Here is a 21,520-nt window from a genome sequence, read left to right as displayed (position 1 = left end):
ACCGAGCTCAGCCATCGCGGCACGCACGCTCTTTTTTTTCTCCTTTTCAATTATGGAAACTTGTCATCAGAATGTTTGGTGTAAAGTAAATCTCAATTGCATCAAACTTGTCCAATCATTTGAATTGCAAACAGGCCAATAAACTTGGCGTTCCACTCAAATGTCATTGAAACAATTAAAGGTGAACCAAATCCAAATTGGTTTCAGCATGCCTAAATTCAGCACTTCAAGTGAACTGAAAAAATTTCTTGTTGCTCTAAAAACTCTTCTGATGAATACTGAGCATCAAAAGAGCTTGATGCGCATTGCAAGGAAGTAAAACACACACACGATCCGATCCGATCCGATCCAACTTGATTTCTAGAGCGCATTTCACAAAGCGCTTTCCAGATGCTGTCATAGAAATGAGCGGGAACTGCAGAATACACACAAGAAGCGGCGTGAACACCAAAACATTTCTTTTCTTAATTAGCTCCGAGCAAAGCCAATTTACAAAGTCAGCCGCTTGCATGCTGAGAAAAAGTCTTTTTTCTTCTTCGTGTCCTGTTCAAATGTCGTTGACAAACAGGTCGCGTTACCGCCACCTACTGGAAATGCGCAGCATCGCCTCACTGAAACGTTGACGTCAATCGAATGGAAAGCCATTCCCGAAATTTGAACTACTATTTAGGTTAATCCACAACCTGCCGTACGTTTAATTTGTTTTTGAAATTGAGATTTATGCTGATAGCAAGTAAAAATAAATGGATTGTAAAAAAAAAAAAATCGCATGATTGAAATGAAATGAAAGCGATTTTTGTGAGCGAGAGACATTTCTGACTTTGCCAAACCAGATCACCAGCGGCATTCTCATATTTGGCTCTGATGTCATTCTTTCGTGAACAGTAATCCGTTTAAGAGTGTGCCAAGCCGAAATCATTTTTGGTTGAAAATTGAGTTTGGAGACCAAATGGATGGAACCGACATTCCTGTTTAAGTGGGGTTTTCTAAGAAAAGATACAAGTCCAGTTTCTTTGCTCTGACCCAACTTGGCCAGCGTTTATTTCCAACAACGTGTTCCTCGAATGCCCTGCAGTCATAACAACAGGCTTACACACATCCAACTGCCCTGCAGTGCCCCCTACTGATGCACCTGATAACACAGCATACCGTATTGTTACAATTCCAATGTCTAAATGTAGTTTTGAAAGCTGTAAAACTGTCAATGAACCGACGGTCGTTGCTTTTCGTAGGCATACGACACCGGATGGGAGAGGATTCACTCATCTCTTTTGGAATCGCTTCAGAAAAAATCTTTTCTCTTCTTCTTTCAAAACCGGTTGTTTATATGTTTTCATTTAAGTTCTAATTTGCCGCTAATTTCTATGAGCCCATATTCGTTGCCAAATGCGTTATGGAAATGACGTTGGATTGGAAACAGTGTTAAACGCAATCGCGCAGTGCCACCTAGCGGCCAACGGCGGATGTACACCCAAATATAAAGAACAATATTGAGAAGAAAAGAAAAGAAATATCCAAAACAGCGGTACCACTAACCTGGCGGCCACGATGGAGGCGGCTTTACTCTACTTTGAAATCATAATAATAGTAATAATAATTATGTCATAATGTTCGGAACAGAACTAACGCTAAAAGCAGCTCATTTCGCCACGACAAGAAATGTGCTAGAATTACTTTGTTGGTTTTCTGTCTTTAGAGGACTGCATAAGAAATGGGATATTATTTGTTGTGACCGTTTAATTTATTGTTTGTGTTTGATCAGATAATTCATGGGAGGCGCACCTTGAAAAAGTCCAAATTAAATGGGCTGTCATTTATATAGCGCTTTTCTACCCATGGTACTCAAAGCGCTTCACACGATTACCTCACCTACCGACTGATGACATGCCGTCAGGAACAACTTGGGGTTCGGTATCTTGCTCAAGGATACTTCGACACAGTCACAATGGCCAGGGATCGAACCCACGACTTCTTGGTTGGGAAACGACCACTCCACCACTGAGCCATGCCGCCCTCGAAATTAAATTGCAATTGCAATATTGAGTAAAAAAAAAACAAATGGCAAGGACTGTTTTTGTGATTCGTTCAGCCCGAGTGAGCAGTCCACCCGATTGAGGCCCAAAAAGGGCCGGATGCTAATGCTAATGCTAATGTTAGCATCCTGGCTCCCTTTTGGCATGCTCTCTGGTGGGCTCTCCCATTTTCCCTCCTTCAGTCCTCCTTGGCCTCTCACGTGGACCTCATTTCTCTCTGATATTTTTGGCTGCTTGGATTTTGTTCTCCTTTTGTGGGCCGCGAGGTCAGCGGCTTAATTAAGGAAGGGCGAGAGAGAGTCACAAGTTCAGCGCCTCCCTCCCCGCATTTGCTGGCATGTACGACGGTGCGCAGCAAACAAAGTGACGCCTCTTTTCTTTTTCTTTGGCGTGTTGCAACGCTAATGTCATCATCAGCATGAATCATGCAACGTCTGCCTTATTTATTTTTTGGGTCCTCATGAGCCAGTGATTTTCACACCGTTTGAGTAACATTCTGCACGTCCCTCTTTGGAGAACATTTATTTTTTTTTCTCCTGAAACTTTAAGGGCATTTCTTTGTCCCATCAAGACGTGGTTGCTGATTCCAAATCATGTCTTAGCATTGAACTTTCTCGTTGAACTTTCTCGCGTGTTTGGATGCCTTCACCGGGAGAAAAACACACGACCGTACGCCAAATCTCACTTTTCGGTTGAGATTTGCGCAATTGTTGTTATTATTCGACCACAAATCGGAGGCCCCAATTTTGCCGAGAAATTTCCGCCCTGACAAGAAAATGTGCGTCATATAGATGTCATGGTTGTGTTGTGTTTTGTTTTTTGTCACCGTTTGCGTTTTATCCCCAGGCGTTCCTTTTGGCTTGTCTCCTGCGCTTGCGCCCGTCAACCAATCAGCTCCTTCCGGGCCGTCGCGTCTCGTCCGAGTGTTCCTCGTCGTCTCGTTAATTTCTTTGCATTTCGTTCACTGTTTGCTTTCCGTTCTTATGGCCTCGTTGTCCGTTGTCGGGGAAAGTTGTCCTTTGTGTCTTTTCTTTTGTTTGTTTGTTGCTGTCATTTGCAACTCTTTGGGATGAAAATGACAACCCAGGCGCTCAGATAACGACCCGTCGCCGCTCACCTCTTTTCTGAAGCTGAGCCGCGCAACTGTGATGTCATTTTCAGTGGACGCCAGTGACAAAATGGCCGCCCGCTGACATGCACTCTTCTTCCACAAAGACAATTTTCATCTTGGCCGCCATCCAACCTATTCCCGTTCAGACAAATTTGGGCCCGACTTTGCCAAATTTTACAACCTTATGTATCGAGCGCCATTTCACAACAAACGTATCAAAGCGCTTTCCAAACGGAGAACTCGAAATTAGCGACTATCTACAACACAAATGATTTTTCAATTTTATTTTCATCTCGGGCCGCCGGAAATGGATGAAAGCGCAAACCTCCTCGTTCTGCGAGCGATCAAATAATAGTAAATCAAATCAACGTAACTCATCAAGTCATCTTTCTTTTTGGATTCAAGCGCTTGTCATCCAGGAGCCGGACACCTTTTGTCAACGTTATTGCTTGAGAGGCATTTCCGGAAAGAAATATTATGCCGTATTGATGGCTTGGGCTTGAGCTTGATGAGGAAATCCGTCAGCCGCGCGTCAAAATCAAATCCCGTCGTCCAAAACCGACAGCAAAACGGCCGAGAATTACACGCCCGTTGATGCGAACGGTGCTCTGCAAAAAAGGGAAAAAAAAAAAAAAAAAGTCGTTTCAAAACGCTCCAGCAAACAACGGCCGCTCGATTTCATGCATTTGCTTCTCTGCGCAGGAAATGTACTCCAAAGGGATGATCGCCGCCACTGCCATCCGACAGGTGCGAGCGTTAGGCGACAACAAGTTTGAGGTCATCACTTCTCTTCGGACTTTCATATTCCGAGCTGAGAAAGAAGGTAAAGATGGACGACTGCTTTCTCTTGATCTCGCCTGGAAAATAGTTTTGTGTTGTTGACGACGAGATTTGGAGAAATAACTTAAGACTCAATGTTACAGGATGTCATCCCTGCCGAGGGCTTTGGTGTTTCTAAGTTATGGCTGCCGTCACATTTGCGGCTCGTTTTTTACTGCGGTGACAAGTACTGGATTTGCTGACTATTCCTTGATTGTTTTTTTTTTTTTACCACTTCTGGAAAAGAAAAAAAGATACAAAACAAATGTTCAAATGAAATTTCTATTTGGAAATGGGGAGTCCAAAAGTCAAATGAATAGCACAATTTCATTTGGATTTTTCCCAAAAGTAAAAGTCGGCTCAGGAGACAACATTTCCCTTTCTCTTTTTCGTTTTCACCCCCCCCCCCCCCCCTCCTCAATTTCCCCCAATTTTGTTCACATGTGACAATGTTGTGACAGTGCGGGTTCACCTGCTGCTGGACGGAGCAGTGCGGCTCCAAGCCCCCTCTCACCACTGCCACCAAGTGGTCAGAAATAATATTGCATGTCCGAGCAGAACTAAGACAAACCTTGAACGGCTACGACGTGTGACAATGTACAGTTGTCTGTTTCCTGTCAAATAGTTCTCGTCAAAAGGGAAAGGCGTGCTTGCCAAAGTGCATTTTGTGGCGATGAAAGCAAAGGAGCATTTGAAAATGAGGTTTGGAAAGCTGCAAACCCGGACGAATGGCTCCACGGAATTAATTTGGCGACGGCACGCAAGCGCGCGAGCATCACTTTCACGTTTTCGGCGTTCCAAAACACTCCGACAGCTCGTGCGTGCAAGAGTTTGCGATGACACTCGACCTTGCGACAATGGCGCCTCCTCTGCTGGGGTGGGAGGCGGCCATCGACCTTGAGTCAAGGTGCGCCCACCTTTTGGAGGGCCGGCGTTGAAAAAAGAGCGAGAGCGCCACCGAGCGGGCCTCCTCCTCCTCATGCATCTTTAAACGAGTCCACTCGCCTCGAGCCAAGACTCCTCCATCTTTGGGGAGCCCATGAGAAGCGGGAAGACCCGAGGAGGCTGATGGAAAAGCGGCGAGTTAGTGGAGCCGACCCAAAGGGGCTGCTGAACATGCCCGGCGAAACGGCGCCGGTGAGCGACGGCCAGCTCCCGTCGTGCGCCAACGTCAACCCGACCGACACCAGCCCCGGAAAAGGATCCATTTTTGTTTGAACACGCGTTTTTCCGCTGGCATTCTTCTTTGATGGACCAGAAAGCAAATGAGTTCAAGTTGATACGTCGCACCTGAAAATAGGTCCTCTTGAAAACAAAACAACATGCAAACGTTTGTTAGTCAAAGTCAACGCAACAAAATGCTTTTTTGGGCCGCTCTTGGTCTAGTTTTTTTTTTTAAGCATTTCTTTTTGATGGCGGCCTTTAAGATCTCCTCGTCGGTTGCAGAGTGGACTCGGTTTTGCCTTTCATCCACTTTCTGTGCTTTGCTCGTCTTTGGGAAAGTTTGAAATCAGCTCGCCAGCCCCAAAACGACACGATGGCCTCGTCACGAGCGCACGAGCTTGTTTAGCTAAACTGACAACACGCACACACACACATTTGAGACATATTTAAAGAGACAGTTTTTTTTTTAGTTTGATTTCATTTTGGTTTCCACCTGCTCCGCCCCTTTGTGTCAACTAATCATCTCTCTGCAGCTACTCGTGGCTTGTCCACTTGTCGGTCGTTGTCTCCTCCGTTAGCTTGAGTTCTCTTTTTGTCTTTGATGGTCTACAGCGCTGACTCTTTTGTTGACTCTCTAGTTCTTTTGGTTCTTGTTTTTTTTGGGGGGGGGGCTTGGTTCATTTCGTATGTCAATTTGCCTCAGTGCCTCTTTTGTTTTTGGAGATAACTTTTGTCAATGTATTCTGAATCTCCTGACATAAACACACTAAAAGAGACTTTGCAAAGTTTCCTTTAGTTCCTGCTCTTCCTCTCTTGTCAAGAATTTCCTAAAACGTTTCTCTCACGCAGCTTGACCCCCCCCCAAAATAGGTACAAAAAACAAGCAGCTTGTGACTTCCTTTAAATGTGAAACATGAACCCAACCACATTGAAGCATTGTGTGTTTCAAACCAAAACGTTCGGAAATGAAATCAGCCCAAATTTCACAGGACGATCTGGCGTACGAGGCAATCAAGCAAATGTACTCCAAACACGTGCGTGCGCTCAAGCGTGCCACCGCCAACACGTCCGCGGCTTCCTTCATGTCTCGGATTGACAGCGTAGAGGAAAGCGCTGAATAAAATAAGAGGCAAATAGCGGAGAGCAGCACAGGTAATGGAAGTCCCGGAAGGGGAAAGTAAAGCGCAGTCAATAATGGAGGAGGCCATTCATTATAGATGCGGCCCAATTGTAAATCGGGACCAGGCGGCCTTTGAGGTCAACGTGGCGTCGACCGGCGGCGTGTCGGCGAGCTAATTAAGGTCACGGTGAGACAATGTCCGATTGATTGACGGCTCGTGGAGAGGGCCGCCTGTCACTCAGCCGAGGGCACGCCGGCAGGTGGCTCGTCGCGCTTTGGTGGCTTTCGTTTGGAAACGGCGTCATGTTGGGATTGGGGCTCAACAATTCTTCCAACTCAAACTGACATCACGATAAAGAAGATCAAAACATGATCAACAGAAAATTGTTTATTGTCATTACAAAAGGGGGAAGAAAATGACATTTCATTAGGGTTGATTTTGCAAGATTCTTTTTTTTTGACCTTCACATCATTTATTGTTGCCATTTTCAGTTGGCAGAGCAATCGAAAATCAAAAAGCGGCTCATTGGTTTCTTGCTTTCTGATGTGATCTGGTTTCAATTTTAGGCTCCGAAATACGCAACTGAAAAAGTTCAGAGGGCGAGACTTGTACTTTCTGGACTCTTGCAACCCGAAATGGCGGGGAAAAAAAGGATGGGGGGGGGTCAGGGGTCAGGTAGGGGTTGCCGCACATGTTTTGTTCTGCTTGCAAATAGTTTGATGTGCAAAGAGTGACAAAAGCAATCGTCATTTCTTGCTCTTAATGGTCACGTTTTGTTCTTTTCGTCGCTAATGTCCAAACTACGGCCTGGGGGCCATTTGTGGCCTCAGAAGCAAAAAATGTTTTTTTCTTGACTGTCTGCTGCCTGCGTCACGGTCTGATTTGTGCACAAAACACATTCTTGGTTATTTAAGATCCTTAAGTCAACTTTGATTTGGAAATGTTCATCTTCCTTCATTTTGTCTTGGTTCTGCTCAAGGCAGGGGCGGACCTATTCTAGTCAGATCCGGGCTGCAGGCCACCGCAAAATCCTCAACAATTCAAAACTATTTGCATTATCACCTTTCACTGAACGTGACTTTAATAAAAAAAAAAATAAAAAGACTCGATTGTTCGGTTTTTGGCACGTTCAATAAAGTCGGAAAATGTCAAAGTGGCCCTTCCATCCTTTGCTTTTTCTGTCTGCAAAATTTGGGTTGGCCAGCTGCACTTCAGCCTGAAGTTGTGATTTTCAAAGTGAGCTGGTCAAACTCAACTCGGGGGGGGGCAATTTTTATGAGTAAGGCCGGAGGTTCAAGACTGGAACGGATTGTATCGTGGCCGGAGGTTGGGGACTGACCATCAAAAAAAAAAGTCAAGTGCCCAGCTCAGCTTAGTCGTCGTGTTGAGTAAGTAACAACGCAAATAGAAGTCGATGCTGTCGCTTCGTCATTTTTGCACATTTCGCATTTGCCATATTGAGTGACAAAAATGGCAGTTTGGGAATTTTTCAAATGTTCTCGACCCAACTGGTTTCTTGTTTTTGATTAACGCTTGTGCTTGATCTAATTGGTGCTGCAAAAATTAGCTGCAGGCTTACAAATCTCCGTTAAGCTGCTTTCAAGGATATTATTATGTTTTTGATCCATTTGTGGTTTATCCTGTCCAATTCGCTTTCATACTTGAAACCTTTGTATGCCGCAGACAAAAAAAGAATGACGAATGGTGTTTAATCTTTGATTGTCTAAATGTGTTTTCTTGCTTGGTGCGGCGCGGCGTTGGCAGGGGAGCGCCGTGAATGGATGGAAAGCCTTCAGAGGGGGCGGCGGCCCGCCACGGCCGCCCATGGCGACCAGACGCGCCGCGGCCTGCGCCGCCGATCCTCCACCAGCAAGCGCGGCACGCTGGAGGTGCGCGCCTACAAATGCCGACTTGTGGTGTCCCTGGCGGCCAGCAAAGTCACCATCTGCAAAACGGAACAGGTACTCGAAAAACGTCCGTCGTCTCGTCACGATTGTCCAAATGAGAAAACCATTTTTACTTTTGTCGTCAGTCAGGCTGAACAATTTTGAAAAAGAATGCAATAGGAATCGCGATGTGGTCATTTCATGCGCAATCAATTTTTTCAATTTCCTCTTTCCATCTTTTTTTTTTTTTTTTTAAACAAGCAAGCAAGGACACCGCCTGTATTACTATATCCGACGTATTTTATATGAATGTTTTGGGCTTAGAAGTTTGATTAGGCTAAAGTAAAGGCAAATGAACCACGAAAGACAGTTTATTTATCTACCTCCATCAAGTTGCAATATTACGATTAAAGTGAAATTTAAACTTTGTTGTGGTCATATTACGCCTTCTATTTTAGACAAATCTTTTAAAAAAGAATTGCTTAGCAAGCCACAAGCCATTGAGGAATTTTCTGCTTTGACTTGAGAGCAAAAACTTGATGTGACAGCAGACGCGCCACTTCCTCTCATTGCCTTCAAGGCGCTAGTTTAATGCTAACACCTAAATGGCTTGCAGTCTTCTCACTTTCAGCAACAAATATTTGGCGCAACACATTTAGACAAATAGCTGAGACTCTTCTTCATGTACGTGTGCAGCATTACACTGCCCTCGTGTGGCCAGAAGGATCAGCGCAAGGTTCATTGAGTTGCCGCTAACATTGTTTTGCTTCTTTACATGTTTTTTAATTATCTCTTGTATATGTATGTGTGTGTGTGTGTGTGTGTTTTTTAAAAACACATTTCATTTCAAATTATTTTAAGGATGCTGGAGTAACAGCCTCGATTCCAATTTGAAAACCGCCTTCATGTCGGGTTCGAGGTTGCATTGTTCCTTTGAGTTTATGATCACTTTTCCTTTTTGGCTCCGTCGCCTTCGTAACGAAGTGTTGATATTCTTGCCGACTTTGCTTCCTGCTGGGACAGAATAGGAGGAAACGGCACTTTCCATTGATGCTATTTCCTCAAGTTTCTCGCCTGTGTTTGTGGCGTTCGCCTCGGCCGCTGTTGTGCTGTTTGCCTTTCATTCTTTTCGTCATTAGCGCGAGCAAACATCTTTGTTAGCTTTTCTCTTTCGGGTTTTCCTCCACGTCAGCACATTTCCGATGGCGGTGGAAGCGGCGCGAGAAAATCCAAATTAATTGTGTTGTTACAGATGGAGATCAATGCGGTTGGGGGCGGGCGGGCCGGGGGTGTGCGTGTTGGATGACGAGACGAGACGAGACGAGACGAGGGGGAGTAGAGCGTCGCCCGGTTCGAGCTCAGTGGAGTAATGAATGCAACCTGAAGAAGGAGCTATTGGAGACGGAGGTCTGCCGCCGCCCATGAACTCATTTCGTTGTCGGTACGAGATCGGGACGGGTTGCGAGATGTGGACGGGGTGGGGGGGAGGTCCTTCGGAGGCTGCGCGCTTGCTAATGACGTCACGCTTTAACACGTATTTTTCAAATATATTTCTTTGCCTCTGTGTTTGTTTTTACCCCCGGCTGTTCTATTTGCACATTTTGATTTGCTAAATACAAAATAAAACAAAATATCCGCATGACCGTCACGTTGGCGCGTCAGCCCCCACGTCACTTCCGCCTATGCCCCGAGAAGCCGCTGCCGCGCAGCAGTGGAACGTTTACGTTTTCCCTGCCGAACATGCAGTCGTTCACTCAGGCTACAAGATTGTATGAATAGAATGTTGGTATGTAGTGTGAAATATTTCTTAATTAAACATTTCCATATTTTCCCTCCGACCCTTAACCAGTCTGATTCTCAAAGCAACGTAGCATTGACGTGACGTCCTCGACAGGCACGCAGAGGACACCAAAAGGGAAAAAAAGGATGATTCTCGCAAAAGTAGCAGTAAATGTACAGTGGTTTATTATTTTTTTAATTGTTATTATTTAGTAACTCAGAACATACAAATGTAACAAACGGGGGTGACAAACATGGAGTCAAAGAAATATAATACATCAATATATCAAAACGCGTGACGCCATCAGCAGAAGCGAAGGCTTCAGGAGGACTCCGTCCACATCTAGCAACCCGTCCCGAGCCGAAGACGGCCCGAAGGCTGACAAAGTTCGAGGGAACGTAACAAGTGTCCGCGTCTTAGCCGCTTCGGGGATGCAAGCTGGACTTTGGAAAAATGTTCAAATTGCAATTGCGCAACATTGCTGTCGTCATCTGATATGCAATTTTTATGCAACCTTTGGAGAGTCATAAGAGGCTCGAATCCCGTTTTGGCGCCTTGGTCAGCCACGTTTTCTTTGCCTGCCTCATCACGAAGCTTTCAAAGAAGTTTGTCTGACTGTCGTGGTTTTCTTTTTGGGTGCCATTTTGACATGCGTGGGTGATCTTCTTTGCTCGCCGTTGTCTTCCAGGCTGTCGAAAATGGTCTAAACGGCAAGATGGAAATGTCTCGACTCTCGAGTCCTCAGATGCACCTTCTGCCTGTTTGCTGACTTTTAAGTACAATGAGCCGCTAACACGCACGCACGTCCACCTTGTTCGGCCCAATAACGTGTGCGGGATTGCCTGTCACAAACTATTTCAAATACGACTCTCTTTTTTTTGTTTTTTTGCCCCCTAAAAAGTGTGACAATGCGGCTGTTGTAAATGTTGCTCTGGTGCGTTTGTGAGAGCGAATTCCATTCCAAGTCGATGTGGGAAAAACAAATTGTGACTTTAACGAGGCAAGTCGGTGATGGCGCCTTATTGGGGAGGGCGTCTAAATTTGGCCTGAAAATTGGATCTTGCGATGCCGCCTTCTATATTTGCTTCAAGGTGTACGCACGGTTTGCACCCGCACAAATTAAATGCATTGTCCGCTTTGCAAGAAAAATAAAATGTGAATATGTCTAGTTCAGACTTCTTCTGTTTGAAAAGGACAATTTGTGGAAACGTTCCATTGTTGTTTGTAGAAATGAGTCTTTCTCTCTCTCTCCCCTGACACAAAACGATCTAACGCACATCTAATTTAGGTAATCCGGTCTTGGACTCTTGCACAATGTCCGTTGTGATTTGCGTCTTTGTGCTCCTCAAGGACTGCGACGCGGGTTTGGCGATCTGTCAAGTGGATCTGACGGCCGCCAGCATTCGAGACGTCGACCGACGGCTCTTTGAAATCAACACGCCCTTCAAGAACTTCACGTATGTCCGCACGCCTTCATTCGTCCTACTCCAATTGGGAAAAAAAAGAAAACAAAGTCATCGCATGCGGTGCAGATCTCATCATGAGAGCATCAAAATGACCACTCAACAATTTTCAAATCTTTCTGGACTCCTTCCCATGTGAAATCTCTGCTTTGGTTTGAAATATACAATACATTGAAAGCTCGGACTTTTTTTTTTGGGGGGGGGGGCAAGGATATTATTGTGGCGTCCAACTCAAATGAGGCCACGGCAGACTAAGACGCGAGAAGTTGAAAGATTGATGACGCGCATCCCAACGATTGCATCGTCGCCATCTTGACTGTTGTTCCTCGAGGCGCGTCCGCGGCGGAGAAAAATGACAGCCACTTACTTGATTTGCCATTCATGGTCGCTCTCTCTCGACGTTTGACGATTGTTTCACTGGCATGTGCGCTCACGCTCGCGCTCGCTTTCCTTGATGATTTTGACGTGTTACGCTGAATTTACGCTCAGCCAAAGGTTTCGTCCCCGCGCTCACACCACCGCACGATCATGACCCACAGGTGAGTGCACCTACTAATAAGAACAGACCACGCCCCCCTCCTGTGACGCCACCAATCACTGTGAAAGTGGCAAAGGAGGAACCACCAAACTCTTTGGGGGTCCGCATGTCTAAAACATTCTTAGATTGCCCTCGACATCTGTCAGTGATTGGAATTGGAGTGCAGAGTCAAGTTTAAGAAACATTTTTTTAATTCAGGTAAAAAAAAAACCCAAAATGAATAAAAAATTCCAACGCAAATTGGTTTGGACGTGATTTTCATCTGGCGAAAGTCGTTCGATTGCACTAAAATGACAAACGTGGTGAAAAAAAAAAGCAAATGGACTTGACTTGTTGCTTCAGTCGACTTTTTTTTTTTTTTTTTAATGACCCTTGCGCTTGAAGCTTGTCCGCCATCTGCGGAACCTTTGAGGTGACGCCTCGTTCCCTCAGGCCCGTTGTTTGAGCTGTAATGCTCCATTTTGAAAATGAGCATCAAAAAGCACGACTTCTTTCTTTGTGCATGCAGAGTCACTCTTCTACTTTGTTGTTTTTTTTCTTTGCCTTTTGGAGATTGACTTGATTTCTACAAGACCCTCCCTCGTGTTGGCGTCCGTCGTTTGGCCCTTTTTCTTCATTTCCGTAATTGCCATTTTGCACGCCCTCCCCACTCCCCCCCAAAAAAGAGAAAAGAAAGTGGAATTCAAATGAGTCCCCCAATTGTTTAGATGAGGTGAATGTTGTTCTCGACGTGGCTTGTGTGTGCGTGTGCGTGTGCGTGCGCGCACGCGCGGCATCGATTGGTCACCGTGTGAGTCTTGCGCTACCTGCTCACGGTGGAGATTAGCCAGAAAGTCATCTAATCACTTGGGAGCCTCACTTTGGCTTTTGCGTTCTTTTGCTGCCTTGGCTGACTTTTATTAGCGGTGAGAATGACAATTAGGATGCGTTATGGGGACAAAGACATTGAAGTTTGGCACCAAGAAAACTTGTCGGCAAGCCCTGCGACTTGAACAAATGTGCGGATAAAAAAAGAAATGAATGAAAAGCCTGAGCTGAAGGCCCGATCGCAGAGCGCTGACGACGTTTGCAACGGGGGGGGGGGGGGTCTTTTTTGGGTGGCATTCGTTTGCGTTTTCAATTCCCCATTAGCGCCATCAAAGATGAGCCACAATTTCACTTGACGTTGACACGGAACGCTTTTATTCTGTGACACCACGACTGGGCGCCAGCGCCAGCCCATCAAAGATTTCGAGCCCTTTTTTTTTAAATTTATTTTTTATTATTATTGTAAATGCTTTTTAGGGTTAACTTGGACCTCCAAATGACTGACAGCGTGTTGTAATGCGCTTTTTTTTTTTTCCCCAACCTGTAATTGTTCTTAACTTGGGAGCAGGTTTCCGTTTTTGATGGCTCGCTGTCAGCGTGGCGTCGTTTAGCACAAGGGCGGCGTGATTACGATTGCGTTGCGGGCAAATGAGGCCGGGGCCGTGATTGACGCTTTTGCACAATGTGGAAGAAGATTATGTTAAAAACTGTAATTGTGGTTCAAATGGCAAGTGCGAACTGCTGAATTGCTTCCAAATTTATAACGGCACAAAAGGTAGCATTTTAATTCACGCAAACCTGGAACTTACCATCTTAGCATTTTCCAACTCCTCTTACCTTTATTTCAAGGCCACAATTTCCGTAGTATTCAATTTCCTCTTGTGTTTACTTGCACTTACTTTTGTAATGACTATGACGCACTTCAAGTGGGCATTTTTGAAATGTTTTTTATTTTAAATATCACACTTGCCAAGGCAAAAAAAAAATGGTGGTGGTTGTGCTTATTTTTGAGCATCCGGACTCCTCGGAAAATACAAAAAGAAAAGAAGAAAGGAACTTCAGCAAAAAGTTGACTGTGCTCCTACATTGTGCGCAGCTTCGTGAGCGAGTCGGAACAGGACAAGTTGGAGTGGATAGAAGCCATTCGGGAAAGCATCGCCGAGACGCTGTGCGACTACGAGGTGGCGGAGAAGATCTGGTTCAACGAGGCCAACCGGCGCTGCGCCGACTGTCACGCCGCCGACCCCGAATGGGCGTCGGTCAACCTGGGCGTGGTCATCTGTAAGAAGTGCGAGAGTAAGTGAAATGGAACTCGGCCCACGAAAAATGAGGAGGTTCATTTCATTTTGACTTTGTCTACATGAGACTCAACTATATATATATATAAATTATTTATTACATAATTTAAAAAGCGATTCTTTTTTCAATGTTTCCTTCCCATCTATTTTTACCATCAATTAATCAACAATGTCGTAACTTTTGCTCCCGATCCAGCGCCGGCTCATCAAATTGAATGTCTTGTCTCGATCGAAGCGGCGCGCTTGTCTCCGCTCCTCCCTCCCTTCCTCCTTATCGCTCCATGCCTGCGAGCCATGACTTTTAATGCGATTCCTCACCTCACCTTTGCAAAGCCTGTGTAATTGCTCGCCATCAGATATCCTACATCCCTCCTCAAACAGCCTTAAATGATTTCATTTGCTGGAGTGTTTAATATTACATTTGGTGGACACGCTTGGCGAGAGAGGACGCTCTCCTCGCGCGGCGCTCCCCTTTAAATTAGGCGGCGGTCCATCTGGAATAGCGATGACTTGCCGCACTTCTAATTAGCACTCTGATGTCACGGACAATAAAGAGAAATGCTGAACAAGAGGAAGAGGGAAAAAGTAATGAGAAAGCTAATGGTAGAAATGATCCCCGGCTGTTTTTTTTTTTTTCCTCCTCTCGTCTTCTCCCCGCAAGACCCAATTAATTTTAACCGTCTGATCTGGAGAACTTTTATGCCATCACATTTTCATTAGTTGCGTTGCCGGAAAAGGGATTTTTTTTTTTAAGTCGGCAAGGGTCCATTTTGTGCGGCCGGATAACTTTGGCTTCCTTGCCAACCTCGTGAAAAGTCCTAAAAGAAATTGAATAGTGTGGCCTCTTTTCTTTAGCCATATATTTCAAATAAAATGCATCATTGAAAGATGGCACAAAACTGCTGAGAAGCAATCCAACGTTAAGTGCAACAAGTCATTTTTTCGTGTTTGACGTTGGTACGTTTGTGCCGCCTTTGATAGGAATTCCCCTCGCATCTCTCTGCATCGTCACGAGTGCCCCATCCGTCGCAATCCAATCAAGCCACCATTTGGATTTGTATCCATCTTAAGTCGTGAATCTGTCCACGCCTCTGGAGTTGACAAATTTCGCAACTCCTCATGCACTTCAACGAAGTGTCAACGGTTCAGCTCGTGTTTGTGTACTCGGAGGTTGCGTTTGCAGGGGTGACTTGGCTTGAAATTTGTCACGTATGACGGCGTCTCTCAGCAAAGTTGACGGCTAAGTTGCCATTTAAATTGGGCCGACACCCGAAGCCTCCCCGACTCGCCTTCTGCGTCTGAGAAGCTCAGTCTTGAGGTTGGACTTGCTCTCAAGTGATGTCGCTCGGTTTTTCAAAATATTTCTTGACAAGTCAACATTTTCCAAATGTGGAATGACTCCAATATCAAATTTAGCACAAAAAGCCAAGTGGCCATTTTATGACCGACGACCTTCCCTTGGTTGCGTCGGCTCCAATAACGATATCCCTCTCTACGTGTTAGTGCCATTTTTTTCTTTTCTCCATACCGGTAACAAAAGGTTCTCCGTCGGCATAGCGAGGGTTGGACAATTCCGCCGAAGGAAGGAGAGTCACCAGAGTCGCCGGCAAAGTTTTTAATTGGGGGTGAAATGTGTGGCAGCTTGGCCTTTTTGTGGGTGAGCCGCTGTGATGGGAATGCCCTTTTTGTCTTCTGTTGTGGTTCACCGGGGAAAGCGGAAGACATTTGGCTGTTCAGATGCTCGGATCGCACAGCAACAACACACTTGCGCTCGCTCGGTTGCCTCGACAACAAGCCATTGGATGCTTGTCGCTTGGCTGAAGGAAGCGTCAATGCTGGGCTTTTTATTATCTATATCTCTCATCTGTGGCGTTCATGTATAACATGAGCTGCAGACATTCATAAAAAGCATGCAAATATCCGCAGAATATGCACACTTCCATCCCACAACATATACAAGTGGAAGGAAACACTCCGAATGTCTGTCCGCGGTACAGAGGGGAAATAAATAAAAACGCTGCCATGGTAAAAAAAAATAGCGCAGTGATAAAAGTACTGTAACAAGAAAAGTGTAATGTGAAACGAAATTCAGCATTGGTCAGTATTGAAGTCCAGTAGTGGTGTGTTTTGCATTCGAGGACTGCCCGTTTGTAGGCCTGACCGGAGGCATCGGCCTGCGACGCTTCTGCATTTTAACGCCGGTCATGTTCTTTGAAGAGTGAGATGATTTATTGAATTTTTTTTTAAACTTAGTCCTTGGTGGAAACATTTCCGAAGCAACGATTGATCTCGCCGTTAGCAGGCCTTGCTAATTATCGCCGTCCGCTTTGCACGTTGTCGTTTTTGGGACGCGTCCAATTTGCGTCACGACAGGCTACTTGCTCTGCTTGCGACAAATGCGCCGTCGCTCGCCGGACAATAATGTCTCATGTATGATTCGCGGAGCTCGCTCTCGCCCTCGCCCTCGCAAGCCTCACCCAAATAAACAAACGCAATCAATTACTCGTGATTCATTCGCAAATGAATGGCGCCTCGTTCGTTTCCAATCAAGGCGCGCCGAGGGGACTAAACGGGTCTTTTTCTCGTTCTCGCGCAGGGCAGCACCGCTCGCTCGGCCCGAGCATCTCCAAAGTGCGCAGTTTGAAGCTGGACACCGGCGTCTGGAGCAACGAGCTCGTGGAGGTACGCCGCCGCCTCGGCTTCGAGATGGCAACAAAAACAGCGAAAGACCCGAAAAATGAAAATGTTGCACCGTCCGACGTTCTTTCTTTTGTTTTGCTGCAGCAAACAGATGAAAACGTTTGACTGCGATTTCTAATTTTGGAAAAGCATGTCGTCGGCCACGGCCGAAACGCTTGTACTCGCAAAGTCGCCCAAAACAGCACGTTTGGGTCACATGACGTCGTCGTTTCAACCCCTGAGATTGGTCAAAAATGGGAAAAATTAAATCAATGAATTCCCACAATTTGAGAGCTTATAGATTTGCAAAATTGACAGACAAGGAATAAACCAAATACATTTTCCGGGTGTGTGAGCTCCCTCTAGTGGCGGTTCAGTGACAAAGACTCACAATCAGCCTTTTTGATTTCCTTTTTTCTTTTTCATGAATACTTGAGCCCACCACATTATTGTATTTCAATTTTGCTGATCATTGCGCTACTTGAAGTGCAAACAATTTGTGCAAAAAGTGGCCAACTCTGGCAACATTTTGACAACGGTTGTTGTTGTTGACCTGCTCAGCTCTTCTTGGAAGTGGGCAACCAGAAGGCCAACAGCTTCTGGGCCGCCCAACTCCCGGCGGAGGAGGAGCTCCACGCCGGCGCCTCGGACGAGCAGCGTGCCACTTTCACGCGCAGAAAATACCGCGAGAGGAAGTACCGCCGCGTCCTCGAGGGCCTCCACGACTCGGAGCGGCTCAACAAGGTAAAGTGTTTTCGAGTCGCGAGGGCGGAGAACCTCGGCTTGGCCTCGAGGATTCGACGGCGACCTTTTGAGGCTTTCGTATTGAACGCGATTGGATTTCAAAGACGTGCCGCGACGAATCTGACATCCGATTCCGCTTTGAACATCACGTCCTCGAAGCTCATTTATCCAGATGCCAGTCAAATTGTACCCGTTGACCAAGTTTAAACGCGGAACGTTCCCAAATAGTCCAAATGGGCCAACATGCTTCCGTTCCAGAAAGACGCAAAAATCGGTTGGCTGTAAATGCTTTGAAAAAAGACACTTAAACTGGACGGGCTCGGCGTTGCACAAGCGCTTGCAAATCGCCCCAAAAGATCAGAGAAAATCGCAAGCCGTCTTTGTCAAAGAGAAATCTCAGCGACGCTAATTTCAGGCGACATCCCGTCTTATTTGTGCGTCTTTTCTATTTAGCGCGCCACAAACGCTTCCTCCGTGGGGAGCGGCGCCGAGTACAAAGACGACGCGCGAGACGTTTATGCTTCCGTGCGGTCAACTTGGATCGCGGCTGACGCTTTGGAGTGTCACTTTAAAATCAAAAGAAATGCACGGGATTTCCGTCTCATGGCATTCGTCGGCCGCTTTCATCGACGTTCTCAAACTGATCACCTCAGGACATTTCGACAACAATCGGAATTAGAATAAAAACGATTTTTAGTCTTAATTTATATGACACCACATGGGACGCGCTTTGCTGTTGTGAATTGCGCGATAGAAATAAAACAACATTAACGCCAAACACTTCAAATGTATGGCAAGTCAGTTCAATAAAGTTTCAGAAAGATTAAATGCAAACTTCTTGTCTTGAAAAGTTAAACACAACCAAACTGCTCCTAAAAAAAAAAAATCTGCATTCGAACCATTTAAGTCAGTGATTCTTTCATGTACCACTAGGGGGCATATGACACGAGCTTAATGCTAACATTGAATGTGAAACGCCATCCATAGGCTAATGGAAATTAGCATTGACGCAATGATTTTGGCTCGTTAACACACGTGGAGCGACTCCGTCTTCTTCTTCTCGAAATCAGAATTTGCCAATATGCTGAGGAGAGCCTTTTTCAAAATTGTTGATCACAAATCTAAAGTTGATGACATCAATGCTACCGATTAAATGCCCGTTCTTCAAATGCCCTTTATTGTCATTATAAAGTCAGAATGAATAAAAGAACGAAATAAAAATAGAACCGGAATGGAGTCGGCCAAGTTAGTCTTTTGTTTTGAAATTTCAATGCCAGACTTGTGCTTTTTGCCCGCTTCCTGGCCTATTCCCTCGGTCCCCATTAGGAGCTCATCTGCCGGCGACCTCCGCTGAGTCTCGGCAGGCTGCGTGACCTCCGGAAGGATTTCCTTGTCATTACGCTCACACGCGCGCGCGCGCGCACACAAAATCCCTCGGCGGTAATTGCCATGACACGCAAGGTCATCGAGCAGAGATGGGACAGACCAGACAAATGCTCAAGCCGCCCCTTGAGGTGTTTTGTGACCACTCCTTTCACGGACAACCAGACGAGAGACGAGCGGTCACTCGAAATTTCAGCATTCATTGAAGATGAACGTGAGCAACATAAAGCAAATTAAATCGCCCCCAAGTTGGCCTCCGCTAGCTCATTCCATGCAAAATGCTCCTCCGTCGTGTCTCCAGCTTGTTCCGGGGATCTCTCGCTGCGGCGGCGCACCCGATTCGAACCGTCACGATCGTTTTGTGGCTTCTGCGGACCTCGCTGATGAGCCGATCATTTGAATCGGGTTTGTCGCCGCCTGAGACGAGCGGGAGAGCGGCCATTGACCAACAGGAATGAGGACCTCTCTTTTAGACCGACAAAAAAAAAAAAAGACCCCCAGAAATTGTTGACTAAGCAAACAATTGACCGCTTGTCGAAAGCCACTCGAGTTGAATTCACGCTTTTGCTTTTATGAACAGAAGCCAGAACTAGTCGACTTTTATGACTATTATTCTTGTAATACCGATCAAAAACAAAAAAGCCTGGAAAAAATATGAAATTGCAATCACAATATTGAGAAAAAAATTGCAATAATGTTTCAGGGCTAACTTTGGCGAGTTTTTTTTTTTTTTTTCTTCTTCTCATTAAGCCTTTTGTACGCCGCCTCGGACCTCCGGCGCGGCGCCGATCGATGCTGCTTCCTTACTCGGATGAAAGGGAAAAGGTTGCTCGTTCAGATCCACTTTGTTGCGGGTCATCGTCCGCCATCGTCCCGATTGATGGCACGAAAACGGAACGTTGTCCTCGGTCACGGCGCATTCTTGCCCCGCTTTTATCCCGCCTTTATTCTCGGCGCTGTGTCAAATGAAACCTTTTAACAAAGCGCTTTGTCTTTAGAAAAGTTTATCTATCTGGAAAAACAATTTGGTGAGACAAAAGAATTCTTGTTTTTTTTTTTCTTTCTTTTTGGACGGAAAAAGTCCCGATTTTTGTAGACCAAGACCAATCATTTCAAAACTCGGTCTCCTCAGACCACACATTGAGTTTCGGTTCGATGAAACCAATTTTGAACTTATTGGTCAGAACGCCCACCGGTAAGTAAGGAACAGTCCCAAATGGTCTGTCTTGGCATGACGCGAGTCTGCTCGGGAGAAAAAAAAAAAAAAAACAAGTCAGAACTGAACTTTATTTGGTACCATTTTATTTGAGCGGCGTTTGAATGGTCCATTGTGAACGCAGCCACATCCCAGGGTGTGCACACTTGTGCAAGCACATGATCGCCTTGTTTGATTGAAAGCCTTCTTGTTGTTTTTCTTCCGCTGAATGAATTGAAAAGAGGCGCGGCTTTATGTGCAAATTAGTTTTGCGAGCACAAATGAATTGGATTTGGATCTCGAGCGGGCGTCCGCGGGGACGAGGTGGCCGGATGCGAGACATCGGCTGGCGTGTGCGTGTGCGTGCAGGCGCTGTGTGCCGCCGTGGTGCTGCCCGATGTGGCGCGCACCATGGCGCTGGTGTTCAGCGGGGCAGACGTCATGTGCGCCACCGGGGACCCGACCTGCTCGGCGCCGTACCTTCTGGCCCAACGCGCCGGCCAAAGGCTGCAGATGGAGTTCCTGCATCAGAACAAGCTTTTGGGTAAATATTTTCTTTTTTTCGCCCTTCCGTGGCAAAGTCGCATTTCTCAAATTTCTCATTCTGTTCACCTTGGGAATGATTTTCAACATTGTGAAAATTCCCTCCAACCCAAATTTGCTTCCACATGTTTGTCGCTGTCATTTGAAAGCATTCCTCATCGCTTCGTTCCACGTCTTCCGGTGCCGTTCAAAATGGTTCCACGCTTCCATATTTTTGACTTTCTCCCGAAATGGCGTTTTTCCGCTTCAAGTGTGTCCCGGTGTCGGCGGTCCCCGAGCCACCTCAAATCTCCCGTTAATGTGCCAAACGAAGCACGCGGAGTCGCTGCGGCTCATTTGTAGGCCGGCCCCCCCGACGGGCCTCGTCCTCGCCGTCCTCATCGTCCTCCTCGTCCTCGTCGTCGCACCTCCACGCGCTCGCTTCGCAGCACCTCGGCACCTTGTTGCGTCTTCCTTTGCATATTCACATCCCGCTCGGAGGCAAAAGCGGGCCGCGTGATTTCGCGCTCCGGGGCGGCATCGTCCCTTTTAGTCAGAAGTTGCTGCTTGCGTTGTTCACGCCCAAATCTTGCATGGAATCTTTTTGTTTGGCTTTTTTTTGTTCCTACTGGACCTACCAACAAACAAACAAAGAAAATGTTCCGGATCAAAGATGCTCAGGCAAGGTGCCAGATGAAAATGTTTGTTTTGGCACAGCCAACATGTTTGTTGAAAGACTGCGTGAGACAAAAAGGCCGTCAAATGAGCAGCTTCCTTTGAAAGGAAAAGGACTTTTTTTTTTTTTCCGTGTGGGGTGGCAAAATGTGTGGTCCTCGCGATCTCCAATTGCGGCACTTTGAGATGTTTTGGATTGAAGTTTTGCCGACGACCATCTCGAATGCTACCCCACAAATTGCAAATATTAAACGCAATCAAATCCACATTCACACCCGCCACTTTTTATTTTTTTTTTAGTG

General features: G+C 46.0%; 1 protein-coding gene and 1 long non-coding RNA gene across 4 annotated transcripts in view; one reads left to right on the top strand and one right to left on the bottom strand.

The window, feature by feature from the left end:
- Nucleotides 1-21,520, top strand: part of arap2 (ArfGAP with RhoGAP domain, ankyrin repeat and PH domain 2) — a 55,546-nt gene that overhangs the window by 11,258 nt on the left and 22,768 nt on the right. For all 3 annotated transcript variants that reach the window (XM_088292702.1, XM_088292703.1, XM_088292701.1), the window contains exons 8-14: nucleotides 3,847-3,967; nucleotides 8,013-8,209; nucleotides 11,265-11,371; nucleotides 13,819-14,018; nucleotides 16,617-16,702; nucleotides 17,261-17,443; nucleotides 20,391-20,565. In XM_088292702.1, coding sequence (XP_088148828.1) covers nucleotides 3,847-3,967; nucleotides 8,013-8,209; nucleotides 11,265-11,371; nucleotides 13,819-14,018; nucleotides 16,617-16,702; nucleotides 17,261-17,443; nucleotides 20,391-20,565 — 1,069 coding nt within the window. The remainder of the gene's footprint in view (nucleotides 1-3,846; nucleotides 3,968-8,012; nucleotides 8,210-11,264; nucleotides 11,372-13,818; nucleotides 14,019-16,616; nucleotides 16,703-17,260; nucleotides 17,444-20,390; nucleotides 20,566-21,520) is intronic.
- Nucleotides 13,630-21,520, bottom strand: part of LOC148339240 (uncharacterized) — a 62,447-nt gene continuing 54,556 nt past the window's right edge. The window contains exon 4 of the long non-coding RNA XR_015842791.1: nucleotides 13,630-14,001. This is a non-coding gene — a long non-coding RNA (uncharacterized LOC148339240). The remainder of the gene's footprint in view (nucleotides 14,002-21,520) is intronic.

This window comes from Idiotropiscis lumnitzeri, chromosome 4 (assembly GCF_059441095.1).
Source record: "Idiotropiscis lumnitzeri isolate Australia: NSW breed Sydney's pygmy pipehorse chromosome 4, RoL_Ilum_1.0, whole genome shotgun sequence".
NCBI lineage: Eukaryota > Metazoa > Chordata > Actinopteri > Syngnathiformes > Syngnathidae > Idiotropiscis > Idiotropiscis lumnitzeri.
The sequence above is the reverse complement of the archived record's forward strand: the minus strand, read 5'-3'. Positions and strand labels throughout refer to the sequence as shown.